Source organism: Panthera onca, chromosome D1, assembly GCF_046562875.1.
Source record: "Panthera onca isolate mPanOnc1 chromosome D1, mPanOnc1 haplotype 2, whole genome shotgun sequence".
NCBI classification, from domain to species: domain Eukaryota; kingdom Metazoa; phylum Chordata; class Mammalia; order Carnivora; family Felidae; genus Panthera; species Panthera onca.
The window spans coordinates 2,706,896-2,731,922 of NC_138348.1; the positions used below are offsets into that span (position 1 = coordinate 2,706,896).

Sequence of the window (25,027 nt, forward strand, 5' to 3'; positions counted from 1 at the left end):
CGACTCTTTTCGTCACATCCTGCATTCCGAACTGAGATCCCCAGGTCTCCGAGATGAGTTTTTAAACTTCACTGAAAAAAATCTGCAAGCCTTGGGTTTCCCTCCCTGTGCTGTGAAGTTTATGACTGTGACAGATGTTTGATCCTGGCATTCACGATTAGAGCATCATATGGAACAGTCTTGTCACCGAAAACGGTCCTCTGTGTTTTTTTATCTATTCGCCCCTGCCCCTCTCCGCAGCCCCTGGAACCAGCGATCTGTTTACCTCTGCTATAGCTTCGTCTTTTCCAGAATGTCCTATAATTGGAATCCAGCAGGCTGGCTTTTTCAGACTGCCTTTTCTCATTTAGCAGGATGTGTTCAAGATTCAGCCACATTCTTCTGTGGCTTGATAGCGTGTCGAAGCGTGGCTGTTTGTTTTGGAGCCAAAATGCTGCCAGGTGAGATGGTATTATGTGTTCAAGACCATCGGAAAAGATTAGAGCGGTGTCTTCAGGGCCATTTTGAGGTTCCAAACTATTTATCGAAAGCGAAGAAATTGCAAAATGCAAAAACCGAGGAGTATTTTCAGAGAATTACGGTGCAGGGGACCGCCGGTCCCAAGCTCGTTAGAGGAGCGGCCACGTGGTGATCAATGGCACAGACAGTGCAAGCCCCCGAGGGTCACAGGTTTGCAGGTGAGGGGCGAGCATCTTCTTGGGGCGGGGGGTCCTGTCTGCTCCAGGTGGGGTCTCGTTGGACGTCCCCTTCCTCAGTGGTCTCTAAGCCGGGGGTCTCTCCTGACCTCCCCGGGGTGGGTCCTGGGCAGGTCTGAACGTGGAGAGTCTGGTGCGTCATTCGAGGAGGGCTTCTGGAGCCCTTGCCACGAAACAGCGCGGTGTAAACTTAACATCTGCTTTGGAGCACCTAACTTGCGCATCGGCCTCGTGTGGAGAGCCAGATAAGAAAGAAGAATCCTAATCATTTTGAGGGTCGACCTTGCCCCAGACGTGCAGCAGTCCTAAATGGACCTTAAACGCCAGGGGCCGGCTTCCTCAAGTTGCTGTAAGCAATTTGACTCTGGGGCACGTGGGTGGCTCAGTCTGTTAAACGTCCGACTCTTGATTTCAGCTCTGGTCACGATCTCACGGTTTGTGGGGTCGAGCCTTGCATCGGGCTCTGCGTTGGCCGTGGAACCTGCTTGGGGTCCTCTCTCTCCCTCCCTCTCTGCCCCCTCGCTCGAAAAAACTAAACGTTTTAAAAAATTGACTTTGAGGCTTTTCACGCCCTTCACCTGCCACCCAAGGAACCAAGACCTCCCTGGGGCCTTCTAACACTTGCGGCCGGGCCACGGCTGGGGCTGAGGGGAAGGCCCACGGGCTCCCTCTCCCCTCTCTGCTGGGTGGGGGTCTCTCCCCAAGCTTGCTTTGAATGCACATCTCCCCATTTCCGCGTGTCTGCCCCCAGGTGGAGCTCCGGCCCTGCCCCCTCGCCAGTCTTGACCCCCAGCGCCCCTCACCATGGGGATATTCCCTGTGCAGGAAACATCCCCATCGTCGCTGCCCCAGAAAACTCCTAATTCACACAAGATCCCTGCCTGAGAGGGTCTTTCTTGTAGGACCGCAGACCTGCGTGTGGTGGCACTCGTGAGCCTCGTCCGTGCTTGGGACGCACGGGGACACACGTGACCAAAGCGGGAGGTGTGCGGCGTCCCTTGGGAGAGGGCGTGTGGGCTGTGTGTCACATTCGCACACGGCCATGTCCACGTACACATGCTGGCCACCGGGAGTGGCTCAGCCCACGCGTGTCACCGTGGAAAATCCAGGCGCAGGGTGACTCCCACGGCGAATTTAAACGGCGCTCGGCACAGTGCTCGTTTGGGGGTAAATTAGCCCGGGGATCAGCAATAGATGGGGCAGGGGAGCCGCCCTGGGGACAGCGGGGATCGCGGCCGAGGTGCGGTCAGAAGGGAATTCAGCCCAGGTCAGATGCCCCGGTCCCTTTATTCTCAAAATGTGCTTCAAGTCCGAATGACTCCTCATCGTCCCGTGCCGTGTGCGCCGTGTCCGGGTCTTGGGGACCTGCGTGCCGTCACATTGCCCTTGGCACTCTTCTGTAAGGTAAACGCCTCTCAGATGAACCGCATCATAACGGTGTGCCTTGCTCGGCCGTGGCGGTGGCGGGCACTCACCAAGAGGGGTGGAGAAGATGGGCTTAGACCAGATGTCGGCGTCCCCATCACAGCCGGCTACAGACTGGCCCAGAGTCAGCTGCACCGGGCGGGCGGTGGGGGACCCTTCCTGACCTTTGTCCCCAGGGGGGCGGGCTTCATCTTTCCTTCCCCGGGGCTCCCGCCCCAGCCCTCATGCCGGCCGTTTATCGAGCCGAGCCCCTGCCATTGCGACGGCTGTTCGGGTCTCTGCCCGCCCAGACCGCCACGGGGCACAGGCTCCACCCCTCACTTACAGCCGGGTCCTGGCGTCCACCGAGATGCCCGTAAACATCATGAAATTGAGGTGAAAGGCGGGCATCTGCCTTGCAGACCCTCCACTACAGCCCTAATGGGCCACTCCTCCCAAAAGGAAGCATCCGGATGGTGCTGCGGGATTCTGGGTACCCAGGGCAAGGGCAGCGGGCGGCTTCTCGGACCCCTAGCCCGCAAGGGGATCATGGGGAAGCTCTGGCCCGCCCCCCGTGTTGACTTGCATATGACCCCAAACACCACCTCCGCTGTCCCCGGGGTCGCCGGAGCCATGCTGACTGACCGTGTGGATGTCGGGGCTCACGGGCGGGTGGGAGCCGCGGTACCTCTGGGGTCACGTCCTCCAGCTCCCTTGTAGACTCTGAACTTGGCTTAGGGAGCCACGGGCCCTGGCTGTCTCCCAAGTGGTTCTGAACTGCGTGTGTTCGGGTCCCGTAGAGACCCCGCTGACCTTAGCCGCTCAGCTGGACGACCCCGCGGAGGCGATCAAGGCTCTCAGAAACGGCGGGGCTCACCTGGACTTCCGCGCCAGAGACGGGATGACGGCCCTGCACAAAGCCGCCCGAGCCAGGAACCAAGTGGCCCTGAAGGTACCTTCCGGGGCCGTCTCGCATGGGGGACGCCTCCTTCCTGTCTGGTCTCCTGCCTGCACCAGCGTGCCCTGTGTCCACCCCACCGCGGCCACCGGAACTGACCCTGAACTGTGTTCCCCCTGAGGTTAGAAAGCGTAGCCTGGGCCCCCCACGCTCTCTTCCTGGGAGTTTTAGAACTTGGTGTCTACAGAAGGTCCTCTGTCCCTCTGGTTCAGTCCGAGGCTTGCGTTTTCAGCCGGCAGGGGCAGCACTGGACGTCACCCACCCTGGGCGGCCGCAGACCCGGACTGCGGGCCGTGAGCCAGCCTCGTGGGCCGTGAAGCCCATCCGGGGTGTGGGCCCAGCCCCCATCCTCCCCACTGCCCCGGCTCTACCTGCCCTGGCCCTGGGTGGGGGGGGCCTCCAGGAGCCCCAGCGGGGAGGCCCCGTCCCCATCGGCTGCGCCTCGTCCGCTGGCTTCGTCTGAAACCCGGTGTTCATGACGGCGCTTCCTGGGCTTGCCCCCTCGGGGTGCACACTGAGATCGTTCCACGCTGTACTTTGGGTTGTATGCGCACCTTCTCTCTTTCTCGCAAAGGCCGCCCTCTCTTTGCTCTCTGCTGGTACGGGGGGGTCAGCAGGGCACAGGAGGTCTCTGAGTGCTGCAGGTGTGTGTCCGCACGGATGCGTGTCCGCACAGAGTCCCCTGAGCTCCCGGATGCTCGTCCTGCATGCCGGCACCACTTGCTAGTTCAGGGCCAGAAACCTTGCTGTCTCAAGCTGGCACCCACTGAATTCCGGGAAGCCTGGGAAGGGCGGGAACCAAGGGCCTGGTCAGCCTTGGCCGGGGGCGGAGTGTGACCCTCGTGCTTCTTTCTTGATTCACTTCCTGCCAAAGCGGTCACGAGACCAATGACCACATGTTTGGTGTTTATTTCTAGACCCTTTTGGAGCTTGGAGCGTCCCCGGATTACAAAGACAGCTATGGCCTCACACCCCTTTACCACACCGCGATCGTGGGGGGCGATCCCTACTGCTGCGAGCTCCTGCTCCACGAACACGCGGCCGTGTGCTGCCGGGACGAGAACGGCTGGCACGAGATCCACCAGGTACACGATTGCCGTCCACCCGCGTGACCCCTGACGACCCCCCTCGGTGGGGCGGGGCAGTAGCAGTCCACCCCCACCCTCCCAGTAGTTCGTTTGACCCTCGCGGAGTTTCTGAGATATTTGAATTGGTCGCCAGCAGTAAATTTCTATTTACCTAGAAATGCAACTTCTGACCTCTCTAGAGAAGCTGGAAGGTTAGGCCAGGCTCTTGCGTCTCTGTAAGGCGGGAGTCGTCTGGAGCTGTGGGCTCTCTGTGTGCCTAGCGTCTTGGGTGCCCCGATGGAGCATGGCACCAGGTGCTTTCCGAGCACAGGCCGCCCGGTGCCGTGCCCCTTTCCATGCCCAGGGCACAAGTTTCCCTGACCCCCCGGCGACCGTGGGGTCCGGGGTTGTGTCCGCTGCAGTCTCGTAAAGAAACAGAACCTGCCGTGGGACGCCCGGGTGGCTCAGTCGGTGAAGCGTCCAACTCTTGGTCTCAGCTCAGGTCTTGATCTCAGGGTTGTGAGTTTAAGCCCCGTGTTGGGCTCCATGCTGGGCATGAAGCCTACTGAATAAAAAAAAAAAAAAAAAAAAAGAATTCCTCCTTGTGGCTCAGATAAAGAGTCTTTCATGGATCAAGGGCAAGGAGAGGAAAGTGTGTTCTCAGAAGCAGGGACAGCCGGGGTGGTGGAGGGGACTCTCCGAGCAGAGGAGGGTGGTCCGTGGGTCTGGGACAGCAGACGGGAAGTATCAGCCCCGGACGGCAGGGGGAAAGGGCCGGGGCACGGAGAGGCTCTGAGCCGTTCTCTGGACGCGCTGTGACTCTTATCACCTCCCAGGCTGCCTGTCGGTTTCCCTCAGCCACCGTGTGGCCCCACTTGCCCAGTCCGGGTGGGGTCATGCCCCGGACCCGCTGTGGTCAGAGGGCCAAGGAGTGCTGAGGTGTGGCAGGCGGGCCGGGGGGCGCAGGCAGGGCCACCCCACCGGGCCTCCTGCGTGCTGGGTCCCCCCCGGCTCTTCAGCGTCCCCGCGGCCTGGGGAGGCATCCGGTTCCCTCCCGCGGTGTGAGCAGGGCCCGCCGCCCCCTGGGGCCGTGAGAAGGCTCTAACGTCAGTCCCTGTGCTCATCCTGCCCTGTTCTCACTCTGGTCCCCGAGGCTGCACGTCTGGGTGCTTCCAGAGTCACTTCTTGGCCTGTCCCAACCCCCATAGGTCCTACCACCGTTCAGGCACAGCGAAGCCAACCCATCAGGAGTCGGCTGCCGTTGGAAAGATGGTGTGTTATTCACAGATCCGAGAGGAGGGGCAGGTGCGGGGGGCCGCACAGGAGGCACCAGGCTGGGTGGGGAAGCAGTGGGGGTGGGGGGTGGGGGGGAGTGAAACGGGGCCAAGAGCTTTCACCACGGTTCTGAGGGAAGAAGCGGATGGAACAGGACGAGCCGCCTGAGGCTTGGCTAGTTTGGGTAACTTCCGGGGCTCTGGCACACGGGGGCTGTCCCTGGCTGTCTGGGACCTGCCCCGGGCTGATCAGGACAGGTGGGTCATGGCCCCGAGGGTGGGAGCCCAGCAAGACGGGTGGGGGTGATGGCCCTGCGGGGCTCCTTTGCATTTGAGAGTCACCCTCGGGGCGACTCCTTTACTGTCAGAATGGACTTGCCCTGCAAGGGGCACACCTTTCAAAGCCAGCAAGGCAGGTGTCAGGGCACCAGAAATATAGAAGATGGGAGTGGGGAGTTGCTACGGCCTGACCCCGGCTGCAGGGCCCCAACTTGGCGGAGTTCTCCGAGCCGGGTTCTCGGCCCCCCTGCCCTCAACCGGCTGGAGGCCTCCCAGCTAGAGTCACTGTCCTCTCTGGTGCTTGTGGCAGTCTGGCCCCTGGCCTGTCTGTCTCGCGCTGAGATGAAGGGTGAGCGTGTGCCTGGGGTCCTGCCGTCGCTGCCTGCAATGCCGGCTCCAGCCAGGATTTCTGGTCCCCAGAAACGTGTGCCGGGTCCCATCCCTGAGACTTGAGCGTGGAGTCAGAGCGAGCAGGCACCGAAGCCACCGAACCTCTTGGTCCCAGGGCCCCGGCCCCTGGCGCTGAGTTTGAGCTTGGAGGCCTGGGCTCCCAGGGCTGCTGTGTCCTGCTTCCTGCCATGCCCGGCAAGATCGTGCGCCGCTCTCCGGTGGTGGGTTTCTTGTTCACAGCGTGCGGGAGGGCCGGGTCCTTACTGGAGGTCCCGGGTTATCCAGGGGAAGTGGCCCAAGACAAGTCCCTGCCTCCTGAGCCCTGCTGCCTCGTGTGTCCCCGCCGTGACAGGCAGTGAGGGGTGGGTGCAAGGCACTAAGCAGAGAACGGCCCACCGTGTGGTCCTCCGAGATTCTCACCACCGGTCGGCTCTGCCGCCTTCCTGATCTGCTGCCTTTGCCCCATCGCTCACACCCTGGAGCAGCCCTAGGAGACACCCGCTGGCCTCCATTACTCAGAGGAGTTCACGGGCCCGGAGAGGGTGAACGACCCGCCCGAGGTCGCGGGGCCAGCAGCTGCCTGAGCCGAGTTCGCTGCTAGCCGCGCTCGCACCGCCGCGTCCAGGCTTTCACGGAAGCCGCCCCTAACGCGACCGCGCATCCGCGGTCCGGAGAAGCACCTCGGAGTTTCGGGGTCTCGGGTTCTGCCTTAGAAGTCTGTCCCCGTGCCTCGCACCCTGGAGTGGGGACAGCCGTGTCCCGGCCGCCCGGCTCCGCGCCCTTCCGGGGATCCCGCGCGCCCACAGCCAGGCCAGCTCGCGGGGTCCTGTGGCGGTTCCGTCTGCTTCCCCGGCCAAGGCCAGGTGCTGAACAGCTTGGCCGAGCCCGCACCTGCGGACGCGGAGCCTAGGGACACCCGCCCCCTGCAGGCCTACTCTGGAAGTGTGCGTTTTTGTCCGCCGCTTGTCTGCACATTCTTTGTTCTTCGGGATTACTCTAACCGCTCAACACGGAGACGGTCAAAAAGTTCGAAGCCGCAGAGGGAAGAAAGCGTAAAACACCCAGGTGCATTCCCACAACCCCAGAACATCGGGTTCCGACCTCCTGTGTGTCTCCCCCGCACCCTGGAGGGACCTGAGGACGGTGGGTCTGGTTGTGTCGGGACTCTAGGACATGTCATTGAGGCTGGGCGCTCTGGAGAGGGTGGCTGCCCCCAGGGAGGGGACAGCTGCGGGTGCAGGAGCCGCCCATTCCCACGCTAGTGACTGCGATGTGGGGCCTCGTGCCCCCCCCCGGGTCTGGGGAATTCCCTTCCCGTACTGTCAGTCCAACTTAGTCTGGCCTCGAGTTAGCAGCCCCTCAACACTGCCTGGGTCGCCTGAGCAAGCGTCTTGCCCTCTCTGAGCGGGTTTGCTAATCTCTAGAATTGGCTTAGTGATCGTTCATAGAGAGAGCTCTCCAGTTAAAGGAAAAAATTCACGTGAAGCGCTTACTATAGTTGCTTACAGGGGTAAGTGCACTGTCCTCTTGGCCACCATCATCTTTGCCCGGCCACGCCCCCGTCCCTGCCTCCCTAGCCCAGCCACGCCCCCATCCCATCTTCCTTGCCTGGCCACGCCCCCGTCACTCATCCTCACCCGGCCACGCCCCCATCGCAGTCCTTTTGGCCAGGCCACGCCCAACCGTGGTCACCCCACCCCCCCCCCCCCCAGGCCAGCATCATTACCTGGCTGTTGTCAGTAAGAAATAATATGCGACCCTCAGAGAGCACTTCACCGCTTTGCTCACAGGCTTTCCTATGGATGTCATTTGATTGCCTCAACAGTCCTTTAAAAGACCTTTTGTCACTCATCTTAATGTGTATTGGCCGCTGTTTATTATTCTAAGTTTTAAATTAGGAGTTTTAACCTGGAAGAAATGCAACAATTTATGGCCGCGGCTCCCCTCCCTCACCCGGCTTCCCCCGCTCCCCCCACCCAGGTCCTTGGAGTTTTCCCTGAGCCCCCATGGTAAGGGGACTGGCCCTGGGGAGGTTCCGAGGGCGCTCATGGCACGGTGTAGTGCCTGGTCTGTTTGTGTGGGTGCTGCGTCCCCAGCTCCCAGCCCCACGAGGGCAGGACCGGGGGTGCCTCGGCTCTGCACCTGTGCACCACACGTGCTCCTGAACGTGGGTTGGCTGAAGGAGTTAGCCTCCGGCTGGCATGGACTCTGGTCTTCCTTTAAGCTGGGGTTTCCCTGGTGCGCTGGGAACCCACCATGTCGGGGGAGCCTGGGGCTGACGGGAGCACAGGCGTGGACCGGGAACTCCCACCGGGCGTGGTCAGGTCCGACCGGAGCAGGTGGGAGGGCTTCACGCGCAGCGGAGCATCCAAGCCTGGCCGCGGTGATGGGCGGATACTGTCTCAGGCCAGCGAAGGTGGCGTCCCTGGCCTCACGGGGGGGTGGGGGGGGGGTGGGGGGTGGGGTGGAGGGGGTGGGGCGTCACAGGTGCGCCTAGAGACGGCATTTCCATGGCGCCTGCTTGGGCTGAGCACAGCACAGCCTGGGGCCGTCGGCATGGGGACCCCGGAACGGTGGTGGAGCCTGTCCCTGGACGCAGGAGGCACCCGCACTGTTGCTGCAGTCCCGCCCTCCGGCTCCAACCACGCACCGCGAGCCGCCAAGTCCCCAGGGCCCCAGCGGTCGGAGCGGCAGGAAGGTGCCTCACCTTGCTTTGGGGGTCTGCTACGTACTGACCTGGGGCGTCAGATCCGTATCCCGTGCCCCTACCCTGCCCAGCTGAGCCAGGATCCCGCCGGAGAAGTGATCGGGGCGTCTTTTGCCGTGGGCCTCCGGGGGGACTGAATGATCGTCTTTCCAGCCAGCCTCGATCCTTGGGGCTGAGAGGGGAGGAGGCGCCAGGAGGGGAGGGGATGGGTGAAGACCCCAGACCGAGATGGCAGGGGCACCACCTTCTCCCCTTAGCGAGAGCCTGCGTTCTCCTGGAATGACGTAGGTGAAGTCTCCAGAAGCGTCTAATGTCCAGACACCATGTTCTGGAAGGCACAGACCCTGTAGGGAAAGTGGGCAGGTGCCAGGATGTCGAAGCTCCTCTTTCCTTTTGGAGTCCTTAGCATGACACGTTTCCTGCGTCCTCATTTCAGGCTGGAACTTTCAGAGTGGTTGATCTGAACTGATCACACTGGTTGGTTAGGGCAGTCGTAACAAAGTCACGGACGAGGAAGCTCACACAGCAGACGCGTGTAGCCTTCCCGAGGTCCAGGCGTGGGCAGGGCCAGGCCGGGGCCTCCCGAGGCCTCTCTCCTTGTGTGTGGACGGCCGTCCTCTTCCTGTGTCCTCATGGGGTCGTCTCTGTCTGTGTGTCTGGGTCCTGATCCCCTCTTCTTACAAGGACCCTGGTCACACAGGATCAGGACCCACCCTGGAGACTGAGTGTTGTTACCTCAGTCACCTCTGCAAAGCCCCTGTCTTTAGACAAGGTCATGGTCTGGGGTACTGGGGGGGGTCAGTTCTCCAACATAGGAATTTGGGAGGACATAGTTCAGCACGTTTTCTCCACTCCCCTTGGGGCAGGCAGCAAGGCCACAACCGGCCTTTGAAAGCCACAGAACGGAGGGCCAGGGGCAGCCAGTGGCTCGAGTCAGCAAGCCACGTTTGCTTGCGTTTGGGCGAGAGAGTGTCTGTGCACCGATGGGCACCTCAGTTCCCGACCAGGGGAGGGCTGAAGGGGTGCGAATGTTGTTTTCTGAGCATTTGGCGGTGATGTCCCGGCTCACATTGTGAGCACGGGCTGTAGGAGAAATGCCTGAGCGTGGCGTGGTTGGAGGAATTTTATTGGTGGCACAGAACCGGCAGAGGCACTTGCTGCGCGTCTGCAATGCAGTGAACTCTGCATTGTTCCCACCGCATTGCAGGACCCCGGGGACGCCTCTCAGCCGGCTGTGCCTTTAGGGCTGTGGCTGCGTCACAGCAGGTGGCCAGCAGGTGGCAGTAAAGCGCTTGAAGGAAGGAGTGGCCTTTTCCCTAGTTTAACTGCAGATTATGGGGTTGGCCAGTGATGGGGCGGGTGTTGGCGTGGCTGGGATGAACCCCACATCTCGTGGGGACACTTCTCCTCCAGATACGCATGCCCAGGAGTTTCGCAGGCAGTCGAAGTGGGGTGGAGCCCCACACGCATGCGTTTCCCAGAAAGCGCCTGGTAAAAAATGGTTAAGATACAGGAGTGTGAAGTGCTTTCTTAGATGTCAGCTTTCTGGCCTCTGGCCTCCCTTTCAAGCTGCCTCTCGAAGGCCACAAGCCACAACACCCTTTCCAAAAGAAAGCGGCGGGGGGCGGGGGGGGGGGGACAGCTAGTGTAGCTTATCTCGGGGGAGCACAGATTTCTTCCTTTCCTGAGCTTTAAGGTCTTTGTGTCAAGCACGTACTGGTTTCTCTTTCTAAATTGTACAGGACTATTTTCGTTTCAAACTTCCGGAAGAGACATAATCCCCATCCGCCCCGCCCCCCGACCATCCCTTGTCCTGAAAGGCTCCCCTCGGGGGGCCCCGACGGATTGCCTGCCATCTGGGAGGGTCCGTGGGACCCCTGTGATATCACAGGGCAGGCATTTTGGAGGTTGCCCCTCAGCTCGGGTGCAGAGGTCCGGGGTGTGCGTTGTGGCAGGAATACTTACCGTAGGGCCGGCATCGTGTTCCTGGCATTCACGTGTCGGGTGGCACGGGGTGACACTGCCCATCCCCGGCGACGTTAACTCTGACCGCCTGACCGGGTGGGGGGAGTCTGCCGAGCTCCTCTCTTTCCTTCGGTAATTAGAGTTTTGTGGGGTCTGTGAGGCTCCCACAAGTTCTTTCCCCCTCCCCCGTTCACCTGCCGGTGTTTCTCCCCTGCATCAACGATCACCATCGCGGCTGCTGACGGTGGTGGTGGGGGACGGTTTCTGCTCCCATCCTCTGGGGACAGCTGATGAGCCAAGGCCCCTTTGACCTAAGGAACAGAGATCTCAACTCAGCCTGGTAGAAGAAATAAAAACTCCTCCCCGGCTTGGTGTCCTGGGAAGTTCGGGCATCGTTGCGGTTGAGGGGGGCTCTGTCACGGGCTGTGTGCGTGTCTGTCCTTGTCTCGTGTCTGGCCTCCCTCCCTCCCTTTCTCTCCCCGGTGCCCCTTCTCCTTCAGGGGGACCCCAGCGGCCGTAGGCTTCGGTGGGTTTTCCGCCAGCTGTCCCGGAAGAAAGGAAGCTTCTGACTGGTCTCCCGGCCTTGTTCCTCACGGGGCCCCCGCGTGCCCCCAGCTTGGGGCCGGTTGTCCAGGCCGGTGGGCTGTGCCCGTGGCAGTGGTGGGGCAGGGCAGGCCCCCCCGACCTCTGAGAGCGCGGCGGGGGCCCCCCAGGAAGCGCAGGACGAGAGGGAGGGCAGGTCAGACACCCGCATCCAGACAACGCTGCTTCGTGAATTAGTGACTTTGCTCCACGGGAAGTACAGCAGTGCGATGGGCGTTTCTCGGGTTTTCTGTTTAAGCTCCTCCGGGTCATAGGTCCGACGTCTTTCCTGTCATCTCCCACTCCTCGGTGAGGCACCGCCCTTTCCCGCAGACCGTGCACGGGGGCAGCCCCCCGGTCCCCCCAGTTATCCGGAATGCGCGACAGTGAGATCTGCCCACCCCATCCTGGCCGGCCTGTGTCCTTCCCGCTGCGCGCCTCAGTGGCCACCCTCGGCGTAGGAAGTGCGGGTCGGGACCCGCTCCCTGGCCTTCCCGTCTCCCTTCCGGGTTGTCGTGTCTCACGAGGACACTGGCTTTCGTGCCTTCGATGCTGCCCGTTGACGGCCACACGCTGGCCTTTCCCGGGGTGCCGGGAAAGTGCGGGCGGGTGGGGTGGGGGGGCCGGTTGGATCTGACTGCCTGGCCCGACACCGCGTGGCGTACCCTGAACCCCCTGCGGGAGCTGGACGGCAGCGCCCTGGTCGCAGCGTGGGGTTCCCGGCTCCCTGTGAGCAGCAGGCGGGGGCCGGCCTGGCGCCAGGCATCGCGCAGGCCCTCTCGGGTCCCTTTTCCTATGTGATTCTCATGAAAGCCCTGTGTGGAGTGGGGTTTACATCTGCATGTGAAGACATAGGCTCATGGGGGAAAGTTCTGGAAAATGGAAGGTCCGTGACTTGGGCACAGATCTGTTTGACCCCAGAGCCCTGGTGGTTTGTGAATAGCACGTGTTACCTCCTTGAAGGGCTCAGGGAGGGAGAAGTCTCCCCATGGGGCTGCCTGCCCCCCGCCTCCAGAAAGCCCCTCAGCGGGTAGGTTACATTTTACAGCAGTAGTGGGGCTCCCTTCCCTGGACACAGCAGGGGCTGGACGCACCCCTTCTGGCTGTTTTCACACCCACCGGGGGGGATGGGGTTTGGGTAAGCAAGGCCAGGGACGGAGCCTCCCGGTTTGCATTTTGGGGGGCCGGCCCCCAAGGCCAGGGGAGAGGTGCCCCGTGTGTCCCTGGGCTTCGGGCCCCCAGGCCTGAATGAAAGGGGCATCGGGGCCCTTCACAGACCTGCGGTCCCGGAGCCTGGGAGCCTGGCATACGTCCTCGTCCCGGCATGAGGTCCCCCACCCCGTACCCCGTCTGGTGGGCCCCTGGAGGCTCAGGGCGCTGTGGGTGCCCGTGTGTTGGGGCCTGGACTGCGGTCGGCCACGCCGCGGCTGCCGGGGAGCTTGGGGAATCGCGGCGGTTCTCTGACCGACGGCGGGGCTCTCGTTTCAGGCCTGCAGGTACGGCCACGTGCAGCACCTGGAACACCTGCTCTTCTACGGGGCGGACATGGCGGCCCAGAACGCCTCCGGGAACACGGCCCTGCACATCTGTGCCCTCTACAACCAGGTGAGTGGGCGTGCAAGCCGGGGCGGTGTCCGACTCGGCACAGGGGCCACCACAGGGCCCCGCAGGCGGGCCCCAGACAACGCGCATCTGTTCTCCCAGGCCTGGAGGCTGGAGGTCCCGGATCAGGGCGCGGGCAGATTTGGTTCCTAGTGAGAGCCCCTCCCGGCTGCAGACGGCCGTCTTCTGTCTGTGTGTCACGCTGTGGGGAGAGATCAGTGCCCTCTGTGTCTCCTCCAACAAGGGCGCTGTCCCGTCAGGACCCGGGCGTGGAACCCTCAGCGCCTCCTCGAGAGCCATTTCCAAAATCCCTCGCATCGGGGGTCAGGGCTTCACGTAGGAACGTGGGGAGACGCCTCCAGCCACAGCAAGGTGCGACCTTCACCTGCTTCTTTGAGGATGGTTACCCCGTTGCGGAAGAGAGGAAGCCAGGGCGCGGGGAAGCGAAGGGAGCGGACGCCCGGCCAGAGCCCTTTCCTAGGCTGTACGACCACACTGTCTGCCTTCCAGAACAGGCCTGGGGACCCCAGGGTGGCTTCTCTGCTGGGACGTGTGGGGGGCGGGGGACAGATGGGACCCGAGGAACGGGAAGGGTGCGGCGGATAGAGCCCCCGAGATGGTTCCGGGACCCACAGGACTCCCACAGGACCACGGTGCCACGGAGGCGAACCTTCCCACCGCTGCGTTACGAACAAGCTCTCGGTGGCTTTCTCTTTCTAACCTGGTAAAACGTATACGACAGAAACATCTGCGATTTTGACCATTTTTAACCGTGTGGCTCAGTGACGCTAACTACCTTCACGTTGCTATGCACCCAGCCCCCATCCGTCTCTGGGATTTTCCCTTTTCCCAACTGAAACTCTGTCCCTTTAAGCACCAACTCCCCAGCCCCCCGCGCCCACCGTCTACCTGGGGTCTCTGTGCATCTGGCTCTGCTGGGGACCCCGTACCAGTGGAATCCTGCCCCATTTGTCCTTTTGCGTTGGTTCATTTCACCGAGCGGAGCGTTCTCAAGGTCCACCAGTGGCAGGTGGCAGAGCGTCCTTTTTCATGGCGCCATAGTATTTCATTGTGTGCAGGGGCCACGGTTTGTTTGCCCGTTCATCCCTTGATGGGCACTTGGTGCCCACACCCCTTGCCGTTGTGAACAACGCTGCTGTGCACGTGGGCGTGCGGGCGTCTCTTCAAGGCACTGCTGTCCCTTCTTTTTTTTTTTTTTTTAATGTTTTTATTTATTTTTGCGACAGAGAGAGACAGAGCACGAGCAGGGGAGGGACAGAGAGAGAGGGAGACACAGAATCGGAAGCAGGCTCCAGGCTCTGAGCTGTCAGCACAGAGCCTGATGTGGGGCTTGAACCCACAGACTGTGAGATCGTGACCTGAGCTGAAGTCGGATGCTTAACCGACTGAGCCACCCAGGCGCCCCCTGCTGTCCCTTCTTTAGGGGCTGAACCTCCAAGCGGAGCCTCGATGTGAACAAAACCACACGCTCTTGTGTGTTAGATAGGAGATCATGGGAAGCTGGGGATGAGGTTGCCAGGCGTGCACTGAGGGGTGGGATACGACCCCTGCCTTTCAGGAGCGTGACTCCTAAACAGGACCGTGTGACACCCCGCTGGTCCCTCCGGGAGGCACCGTAGTGGCGCTGAAGACAGCGGAGATGCTCCCAGGGGCCGTGGAAGCGGCCGGGGCTTCTGGGAGGCGGCGGGTTGAAGCCACGGCTTCTGTGCCCTGCACGGGGCTGGGAGGAGGGTCAGTGTCCTCGAGGCTCCAAGTCCAGATGACTTCTGGACACCAGTATCGAAGGTGTTCTCAGCTCCTCCTTCCTTTTCTTCTTTCTCTGACTTCAAGGAACGTTGACTCTGGAGGGTAGTGCGGTCTGGACACTATGCTGAGAGCTGAGCAGAACGTTGGGGGGCTCCACCAGCTGGAGGAACAGAGGGGAGATCTTCGGGGGGCCCCCAGGCAGTGGGCACTTTGCTTGTCTTCTCTGCCGTCAGCGCCGTCTTCCCAGTGTGATGTCATCTTCCTGAGTGAAATCTTCAGCCTTTGTCTGCACCTGTGTCCTTTCGCTGGCCGTCCCTAGACTTCAGCCACTCTGAAGTCCCACCTTGCTTCTAGCTCTTAAACGTCCCTAGATTCTCTGCCCTGGAAAACTCCTATGCGTCCTTCCAGACCCAACTCAGATATCCCGCCCTTGGTCAAGCCTTCTCTTGATGGGTCCCTGGCAACATTAGTCGTGTCGTTTTGTTCTGCGCCCTTTTTGCAAGATAACCAGGGTGGACTGCCCAGGACCGGGCCGTGGTTATGCCTTGCCCGTTGGACCCCCTTGGACCCACCTTCTCAGAGGCATAAACTGCCATCTTTTAGGGTCTCTTGCTTGTCTGGCACGGCAGAGCGGCTCAGCCAGAGGAGGGTGGGGTGGGGTTTCAGCTGCAGCCTCCTCCTCAATGGAATTGTATCGGCGGGATTTGCGTGCAGCTGGGTCGGTAGATGCCACACGGCATTTGGATGTCGGGACGGCTTTAGGAGCTGGGAGCTACCTCGCTGGGCTGCACCAGGGAAACGCACATTGTGAGGCTTGGCCGTGGCTGGCAAAACAGCTGTGCCAACATGTGCTTCTTAATTACTGCCTTAGAGGGGAAGAATTTTCCCCGGTAGATTTCAAGCATATTTTATCATGAATTAAAAAAAAAACACAAAAAAAACCAGGAAAAATGTTTTCTGTCACTTGAAATAATTGTGGACAAGATGGTCTCTGAAGGTGCCGGTGGCATTTTATTAGGAAAGGTTAAAACATCTCACTTCTACTCTGACTTACAGAGGGCATCACTCTACCGGTCCCATATCCATCCCTACCTCTCAGCTGACGGCTTCCGGAAGACCCTTACCCCAGGGGCCTTAGGAGGATTTTCCTCCCAGGTATTTTCTCGTAGGAGCAAACATTTTCTGTAAAGGGCCACTTAGTAAATATTTTCAGCTCTGTGGGCCACACGGGCTTTGTCACGGCTACTCCCCTCCACCACTGCGGTATGAACTCGGCAACGGACGATGTATGGATGGGTGAGTGTGGCTCTGGCCGGTCCAACTTGATTTGTAAGACCGGCACGACAGGCTGAGTTGGGCCGTGGGCCGTATTTGCCAAGCCTGGGCCGGGAAGATTGCATCTACACCCTCCCCAGACATGCGTGTAGACGGACTCCCTGCTCCAGAGCTGAGCGACTTCCTCCCCGTGTGCCAGGGGGCCCTGCGGGTGGGTGAGAGCCGTGCCCTCCCCAGGGTCCTGAGATCAGCCCTTGGCCGCTCCTGCCTTCACATCCCTGCTCTGCAGCACGGGTCCAGATGCTAAGGTTCAGTGACCTGTTACGCATCGCATTGTCCCCGCTTGCATTACCTTCCAGGGGCTGTTGTGGAGGGTCACAGGCTCGGGGCTCGGTGGCCCCCAGCCCCTGGACACCATGTCCAGTTGGAAGTCAGCGGGTGCTCTGGGATCGAGCCTCGTGAATCCCTCGTTCCTTCCCTGGGGTGCTGGCGTGGCCTTTAATCTCCTCCTTCAGGCCCTCCCCTAACCATTGGGAGGGTCTGACCGAAGCAGCAAGAGGAGTGGTTCAGACGGCATCTCAGCGTGACTCAGAGAGATACAGCCCCGTAGCCACGTCCTCCAGGCACCTGTGATGAACTTCTAGGAGCAGCGGAGTCTCCTAGTCTTTGTCCCGCACGTACCTCCATTGGACTTGACCAGAGCCCCGTCCCCTCCTCTGTCACCACTGTGCTGAGCTCCTCCTTTCTACCCATGTGTGCTTCACCTGCGGCACCAGGCCGGGCTCAGTGCAGGCCAGAGGAACCACTTTGCAACTTCAAGCAGAAGGGGGCGTCCAAGGAGCACATCCAGAGCACTCTGGGAAATCAGACTGCTCCAGGGGTGGGGACACCGTGTCATGAGGTCAGAATAGGCTGCAGGGAAAGGACTTAAGGAACAGCCACAGTGAAGTGAACTTTCGGTGCAGGGAGACATGGCAGTCTGGGCTCCATGTGGCCTAAACCGTGACCTTGCTGCGTTTTCTGGGGCACACTCCTGTCTCTCTTGGGCTCTGAATTCCCCCTTTGGTAATGTAGGCACAATCCTCCCTAACTCCCAGGGTTGCTAAGAGACATAACAGACAGGTGGTATATCAGCCACACAGTGGATGCTGGGTAAATGGTGACTGTCATGGGGACGATGGGGATGATGGTGATGATGCTGGTAAAGGTGAAGGTGTTCGTGGTGACGACGGTGCCGAAAATGCCGGCTCTCGTGGCCAGAGGCCGATAGTCCCACCGCTGCTGCTAACTTGCCTTTTGCCAAGCCTCTGCCCGTGAACTCTGAAAGCATCCAGGTTTATGAATTTGATGTGTGTGTTTTATCAATTTTGGTCAGGCCTCATCCGCACACTTCTAATAGAATACACTGCGATCAGAATATTCTCTTCTCTCATGAAATCAACTAATTGGGGCTTTGATTGGAAGCAGCAAACTGTGTCTAGCCTGCCAGGTCCCTCAGCCTCGTGCTGGCTTTCCTGGAGCCCCAGAGGGAGGCAGGCAGCCTGGTGTTTGTTTTTTGGGCTCCGATAATGAAGGAAGGGAGGGGGTCTTAAATCTCAGAGGTTACTGGGCCAGACCAATTTGTGTGGAGGAGGAGAAATAATCCTGCCTCTTATTCCGGTGGCAGCCGAGGTAAGAAGAGACGGGCTGCATCTCTGTGCCCCTTCTGGTGTCAGTGGAGTGCCCGTCAGCATGGTGGCTGCCTCCACGGGGTCATCACAGGGTGGTCGTCCTCAGGGGCTCTGGGGGGGCTGTGTCTTGCTGAAGGAGGGCGTCCACAGGGACTTTCCATTTGTCTGTCTATCTATCTATCTATCTATCTATTTGTATGTTTTTACTTACTTTTGGGGGAGAGAGAGAGAGAGAGACAGAGAGAGAGAGACAGAATGTGAGCTGGGGAAGGGCAGAGAGAGAGACACAGAATCCAAAGCAGCCCGACACAGGGCTTGAACTCATGAACTGAGATCATGACCTGAGCCGAAGTCGGACGCCCACCTGACTGAGCCACCCAGGCGCCCAGGGACTGTCCCTTTAGATCCCCCCAGTGAACCTGTGGTGGGTGCCATTGGTTGACATTGCCGTACAGGTATCAGGAGATGGAACTTGGCCCAGGCAGCTCGGCTATGTAAGGGGCAACGCTGGGCCCCCAACTTGCCCTGTATTTTGTCGCCGCCAGGCTGCGGGGACAGATAACTGTGGCCCTTGGCTTGGTGGGGATGGGGCTCCCGGACACACGTCAGGCCACGGCACCGTGGGCCACAGCACGGTCAGGTGTGGTCTTTGGGGGGCCGCGTTCCAGCTGCTCTGGCGATTTCAATCTCCCGACTCATTGTACCTTTCTTTTCCCCTGACTACGTGCATGTTACCTCTCAGATTTCCATCCACCCACACAGGCTCGTTTCAAACTGGGGACGAGTCCCCGACTTACAGTTTGGGGTGTTTGGCCAATCACATCTGTGACATTGACGGGGAGATCGCCTCCGTGCCATAGAGGTGAAAACACGGGTGGGACTTGCAAATCCGGAATTCAATCCCTGGCTGTGGCCTTGAGGCCGTGGCCTTGACTGGGCGGTTTTGGGCAAACCCGTAACCGGCATCTTGCCGCCCTGTCCTGTCTCCTCTTCTGTCTGCCCGTTTGCTTGTGTGTGGACCCCGCTGACCTTCCCCGGGGGCTCCCTGGAGCTTCCTCACCTGCCCCTCCATCAGGTTTCCATCCCTCCTGCTCCGGCAGCTGGCCACCCCCATGTGCCGCACGGTGCTGTGGCCCACGTTGTCTCCATGGTGACCCCAGGCAGACCTATCTGTGGCCTTTGGTACTTTCTAGAGAATACCTCTGCCCTGAGCTCTGGCGGTGGTGCCTCATAGAAAACACGTAGGTGGCTCCTCCCACCGTGTAAATAGCCCCTTTCTCTCCACGGCTTCCTGAAGTCCCGGCTGCCCTCCTGCTCCCCGCGGCCACTTCTGGCCCCAGGCAGCCTCAGCTCCCTGCTGCCCCTCCCGCCCTTGGCGGCTGATGTCTTTCCCCTGATGGCCGCCCCCGGCTGGTCATCCCCTCAGGCTTGCTTCTCTCTGATGCACTTTCCGTGGAAACCAGAGTGGCTTTGCACCGCGCACGTCTGCTGGTGTCCCTGTGATGGGAGGTCCCCTCACACAAACCCGAAGGCCCCTGCCCCTATGCACCTGTCACTTGTCACTTAGGCACCATCACCTGTCTCCTGCCCCTGTGCACCTGTCATCTGCCTCTGTCACCCACCCCTGTGCACCCATCTCCTGCCCCTGTGCACCCATCACCTGTCCCTGTGCACCTGTCACCTGCCCCTGTGTACCTGTCACCTGCTGTTGTGCACCTGTCACCTGTCACCTGCCTCTGTGCACCCATCACCTGCCCCTGTGCACCCGTAACCTGCCCCTGTGCACCCATCACCTGTCACTTGCCCCTGTGCACCCATCACCTGCCTCTGTGCACACATCACCTGCCCCTGTGCACCCGTAACCTGCCCCTGTGCACCCATCACCTGTCACTTGCCCCTGTGCACCCATCTCCTGCTCCTGTGCACCCATCACCTGCCCCTGTGTACCCGTGACCTACCTCTGTACACCCATTACCTGTCACCTGCCCCTGTGCCCCTGTCATCTGCCTCTGTGCACCCACCACCTGTCACCTGCCTCTGTGCATCTGTCACCTGCTCCTGTGTACCTGCCTCTGTGCACCTGTAACCTGTCACCTGCCCCTGTGCACCCCTCAAATGCCCCTATGCTCCTGTCACCTGCCTTTGTGCACCCATCACCTGTCACCTGCCTCTGTGCATCTGTCACCTGCTCCTGTGTACCTGTCACCTGCCTCTGTGCACCCGTCACCTGTCTCCTGCCCCTGTGCACCTGTCACCTGCCTCTGTACACCTGTCACCTGCCCCTGTGCACCCGTCACCTGCCCCCTGCCCCAGCTGCCTGCAGCCCAGACCAGGGCCTTTGCATTTGCTTCTCCCTCTGCTGGGAACACTTCCCTCGATTGTCATCCAGCCCTTCTTTGGTTTAGGGCTCAGCTTAGGGACCCCCTCCTCGGGGTCCTTCCCTGACCACCTGCGCTCCCTCTCTCCTTCACATGACCCTCTTTTATCATTTGCATGGTGCTCTGTGTCCCTGGGGCCAGAGCGGTACTTGGCCCGGCTGACAGTCAGCGTCCACTGGTTGAGGCACGAACGGACGTGCTTTCTGGGCCCGTTTCTTAGTGTATAAAGTGAAAATGGTGACATCCGGGCTCCTGCAGCAGGTGGCGACCCAGAGGAATGGCCTGCCTTGGCTGGGGGCTGAGCAAGCCTCAGAGATCCTCAGGGAGGTGGGAGGCAGTTTGGTTAAGTGTCTCTGAAAGGCCTTGCCCAGAAGATAATTGGCAGTGAAGACGATATTCTTCCTGATGCTTTGGCTGTCAAAAAAAAAAAAAGTGCAGACTGCTTCGTCTATACTCGACTAACTTACCTAAGAGGATGGAAACACACCTCGGTGTATCCCAGAGGAGGCGCCTCGGGGAGGAACGTGGCAGCCGGCAGCCATTGGAGGGAGCAGCCGGGTCCCCCTCAGCCCTCCTCTGGGCCACGGCTTACGCGTCTTCTCCCTTTCTGAAGCCGCGGTTTTTCACTTAAACGTTCCGGGCCTCTGCTGCCTTGTCTGTGAAATGGGCCTCCTGTTAGCCCATAGCAGGGATGCTGCACGGCAGAGCACACACGTGCACACACACTCGCACGCCCACGTCTGTGCACACACGACGCGCACACACACGGTATAATTGTTAGTAAGCCGGACGAACCGTTTACCCTTTAATCGTGAGACGGCTGTGGGACGTGGTCTCACGTGGAAGTCGGGCAGGGACTAGAGTGACGGACCGTGTCCCTGGGCGGGTTAATGCTGACTTGCACACACTCCCTTTGTAGGAAGGGACCCTGGCTGGATCCCACCTGGGAGGGTGTGAATGGCGAGGATTTATTCTCAGCGCTTCTGATGGGACTTTTCGGTGAATGTGCTTACTTAGCAAGTAGGGAGCGTTTACGAGGACCTGCAGAATCGGGGGTCCTGCGGGGCTGTCCGGTCCTGGTTGTTGCCTCTGGGGACTGTCGGCTGGTGGTCCTTCCAGGCTGCTCATTCATGCCCTTGAGTGGGGCCAGGGCACACGGCGGGGGGGGCGTGTGGCTCAGGGGAGATCCCCCCCCCCGCTCCCGGCCACATTCATGTCCCCTGAGTCCCAGCTGCGGTCCCCTGCTTGCCACCCCGGGGGATTCATGCTCTCTTGTCTCTTACGTGCCCCCACCAACGTTCTCCTGCCCCAGTTCCCTTCTCTGCCTCAGTTTCCTCAAATACCCTCTCCTCTGTCACCACAGACATCTTGCTCGCTCTGGCATGATGATGCTGTTGTGTAAGTAATTTAATTGACTTCCTTTGGGTTGTCAGTAACAGGACCCAGCTAGGCTAATTCACGGCGGGAGGGTGGATGCTGGGCGGGCTCCAGGAGCCAGGCAGGGTGGGTAGGGCTGGGGCAGGATCAGAGAGCCTGGGGGCCTGTGTCCTAATAAAACCTCCTCACAGCACCAGCTGTGCGGGATTCCAGCCACCCTCCCCCACTCCCCCCCCCCCCCCCCCCCCCCCCCCGCAAGTGTAGTTTGAGATCCTAGAATAAAATGGCACCTGCCTCTGTCCTGGGCTCTGGCCTCGGGCTGGCTGTCCAGGGCTTGTCACCACCTGACATGCCGGCTTTCATTTTTTTTAACCCTGGATGTAATGGCATCCCGCATCTGAAAGATTTTGTTTCCCGAGCACAGATACGTCTTTTCCGGTTTTCTTAAACTTTTCGAGTTACTCAAAGTTTTACACGAACACATGCTGGGGGGGGGAGAAAATCAGTGCGACAGAGCATCCACAGCGATGCAGACAGCCACCGCGGTCAGCCCCGAGCTGCCCCTGGGGCCCTGGGACCTGGGCGCAGGTGGGAGCACAGGGGCCGGGAAATCCTTTCTGCAGGACTCAGATAGGCCCTCACCCGCGTCTTAGAAGCGGCTCACGGTGCTGGGATGCCTCCCCTGCCTGCAGCACACAGAGCTAGGGTCCCCGCCTCCTGTGTGTGGCCTCCCCTTCACATCAGCACAGCGGAGGTCCCCGGGGCCCCTTGGCCGGGTCACAGGGCCGGGGGGGCCCCAGCTGGCTCCTGAGAGCTCACATCTGCTTCGCCAGACCCTGCTCTGCTCTGGCTTGGCGTCACTGTCCTGGAATGGAAACTTCCGTCCGGGTGGTGCCCTGTCCCTCTGACTCTCTGTGTGCGTCTGTCTCTCTCTGTCTCTGTTCCCTTTCTCTGTCTACCTCTGTGTCTATCTCTGCATCCCTGTGTCTCTGTCCGTCTCTGTGTCTTTCTCTGTTTCTCTGTCTCTGTCTCTCTTTCTCTGTCTCTATGTTTGTCTCTTTTTCTCTATGTCTATGTCTCTGTGTCCCTGTGTCTCTGTCCCTGTGTCTGCCTCTCTCTGTCTCTGTTTCTCTGTGTCTGTCTCTTGCTCTCGCTTCCTGCTGTGCTGATCCAGGATGCCCTTATTGAGGAATAGTTCACACACCATACAATTTCCCCTCTAAAATATAGGGTTCCGTGGATTCTCACCCACAGCTGGCAGTCATGACCACAGTGAGTACCGGGTCCTTCCATCGCCCCATGCAGCGCCCCGGGAGAGCCCACGTCTCCCTCGGTCCCTCCAGCCCTGGGCAGCCTCTGGCCCCGTTCTGTCGATGGGTGCCCACTCTGTCTTCGCTCTGCTGTTCTCGAGGTCCTGCGACCCCACAGCGTGCACCTGTCTTTCCCCAGGACACAGGTCCCCTTCAGGTCTGGGGCGGGGTGCCCTGGGCGGTCACACCCGTCGTCTCTGGATTCTGCGGGGAAAAACGGGGAAGCCGGGGTGCACTCGGGAGGCCGTGACTCATGCTCCCCGGGCCGTCGGCAGGCTCCCTCCTGCAGGGTGCATGCACACCAGTGTGCAAATAGTGGGTGCTCCATAAACGGACAGGAATAGACCTATTTTCATTGTAAAAAACACACACACAACGTGAATATTGGCTGCCTTTCAGAAACATCAAAAAATGCAAGTATGGGAAATAATAAAAAAAGATTCCCCCCGTTGACTCCCTGACGCTTTCTCCCTTGCGCCCCGGGACGCTCCCTCCAGACTTGCTCTCCACTTGGCTACAACACAGAGGCTTTTAAAGCGTAAAGGAAATTCATTGAGCCGTATTGTTGTTCCAAGACTTGTTTGGCTTGTAAGTTCTTGGGTCTATTTCTTGTCAGCCTTTGCGGATCTACCTTGTTTTTTCCTACAACTTTCCAGGCGAAGAATGTTCTGGAATGTATTCCCGCTTCCCTTATCGCAGAACATTTATGCCGTGTCCAGGTCTTCTCTTTCTGTGCGTTACTGACGTGTTTTCCCTCTATTTTACACACACGCGCGAGACATTCTGTAGCACACGGCCCTCAGGCGGGGAGGGGTTCGGCCGTGGGGTGCACACGTTATGCATTTTCATAGGTTCTGCCAAGATGTCATCCCAAAGTGTTTAGAGAAGTTAAGCGTCACCCGGGAGGGTGCGGGGCCCTTCCCCTTCGTCCTCACCGCCCTGGTGACTGGAGCTGCCCCCTGCGCTCACCCCGTCCTCACCCCCCCGCCCCGCGTTCACCCCCGTCCTCCCCGCCCCCCTGCGCTCACCCCCGTCCTCACCTCCCCGCGTTCACCCCCGTCCTCACCCCCCCCCGCGCTCACCCCCGTCCTCACCCCCCCGCGCTCACCCCCGTCCTCACGCCCCCGCGCTCACCCCCGTCCTCACCCCCCCGCGCTCACCCCCGTCCTCACCCCCCCCCCGCGCTCACCCCCGTCCTCACCCCCCCCCCGCGCTCACCCCCGTCCTCACCCCCCCCCCGCGCTCACCCCCGTCCTCACCCCCCCCCCCGCGCTCACCCCCGTCCTCACCCCCCCCCCGCGCTCACCCCCGTCCTCACCCCCCCTCGCGCTCACCCCCGTCCTCAGCCCCCCCCCGCGCTCACCCCCGTCCTCAGCCCCCCCCCGCGCTCACCCCCGTCCTCACCCCCCCTCGCGCTCACCCCCGTCCTCACCCCCCCCCCCGCGCTCACCCCCGTCCTCACCCCCCCGCGTTCACCCCCGTCCTCCCCGCCCCCCTGCGCTCACCCTCTTCCTCACCGCCCCCGTGACCAGAGGCGCCCCCTGCAGACCTGCGTCACGTCCCGGATTTCTTGTGCGCGGAGCCTCGGAGCATGTCCCTTTGGAGGACGTCTGTGCCACCGGCCTACAAACGGGCTTCTCTTCTCCCCCCTGCAGGACAGCTGTGCCAGAGTGCTGCTGTTCCGAGGCGGGAACAAGGAACTCAAGAACTACAACAGCCAGACCCCGTTTCAGGTAAGAGGAGCGCCCAGAGCCGCACCACCCGTGCGTGCGCCGTCGCGGGAGGCCACGCGGTTTCCGCACGGCCCCGTGTGTCCAGCACGAGGTCGGCCCGTCTCGCGGGGACGTTGCCTGGTTGGGAGCCTGCGCCCCCTTCACGCCGGAGCCGCTGGTGCTTTTCGGTTTGCCCGTCCGGACGCAGCCCTCCTTCCCGGTGGGCAGAGCGGCGGGAGCCCGCAGCCATTCACCCCTGTGGGCGTGCGAACAGCCTCTGCGGGCCGATTGCAAGCGGGGCGCTTTGTGGCTCTGCCGTGGGGAGGCGGCCTGCCGTCGTCTGGCACCCCCACGGGGCCTGCTGTCCCGGAGTGGAGGGAGGCGACGCCAGCCCGGCGGTGGCCACAGGGCTCCGGGGCGGAGGGTAAAGCCACCACCTCCTCGTGGTTAAATTGTGCTGGTATGTATCACACAATGTCGGCCGTTTTGACCATTTCAAAGGGCGCATTTCAGGGGCCCTGAGAACATTCCAGATGTTGTGCAACCCTCAGTGCTGTGTGGATTCATCACCCCCACCCCACTCATTACCACCCCCCACTCTCCCCCACCCCCAGC

General features: G+C 60.8%; 1 protein-coding gene across 1 annotated transcript in view; it reads left to right on the forward strand.

Moving 5' to 3' along the window:
- Positions 1 to 25,027, forward strand: part of SHANK2 (SH3 and multiple ankyrin repeat domains 2) — a 493,595-nt gene that overhangs the window by 101,942 nt on the left and 366,626 nt on the right. Inside the window, exons 7-10 of the mRNA XM_081790210.1 lie at positions 2,900 to 3,051; positions 3,975 to 4,142; positions 12,810 to 12,926; positions 24,356 to 24,433. Coding sequence (XP_081646336.1) covers positions 2,900 to 3,051; positions 3,975 to 4,142; positions 12,810 to 12,926; positions 24,356 to 24,433 — 515 coding nt within the window. The remainder of the gene's footprint in view (positions 1 to 2,899; positions 3,052 to 3,974; positions 4,143 to 12,809; positions 12,927 to 24,355; positions 24,434 to 25,027) is intronic.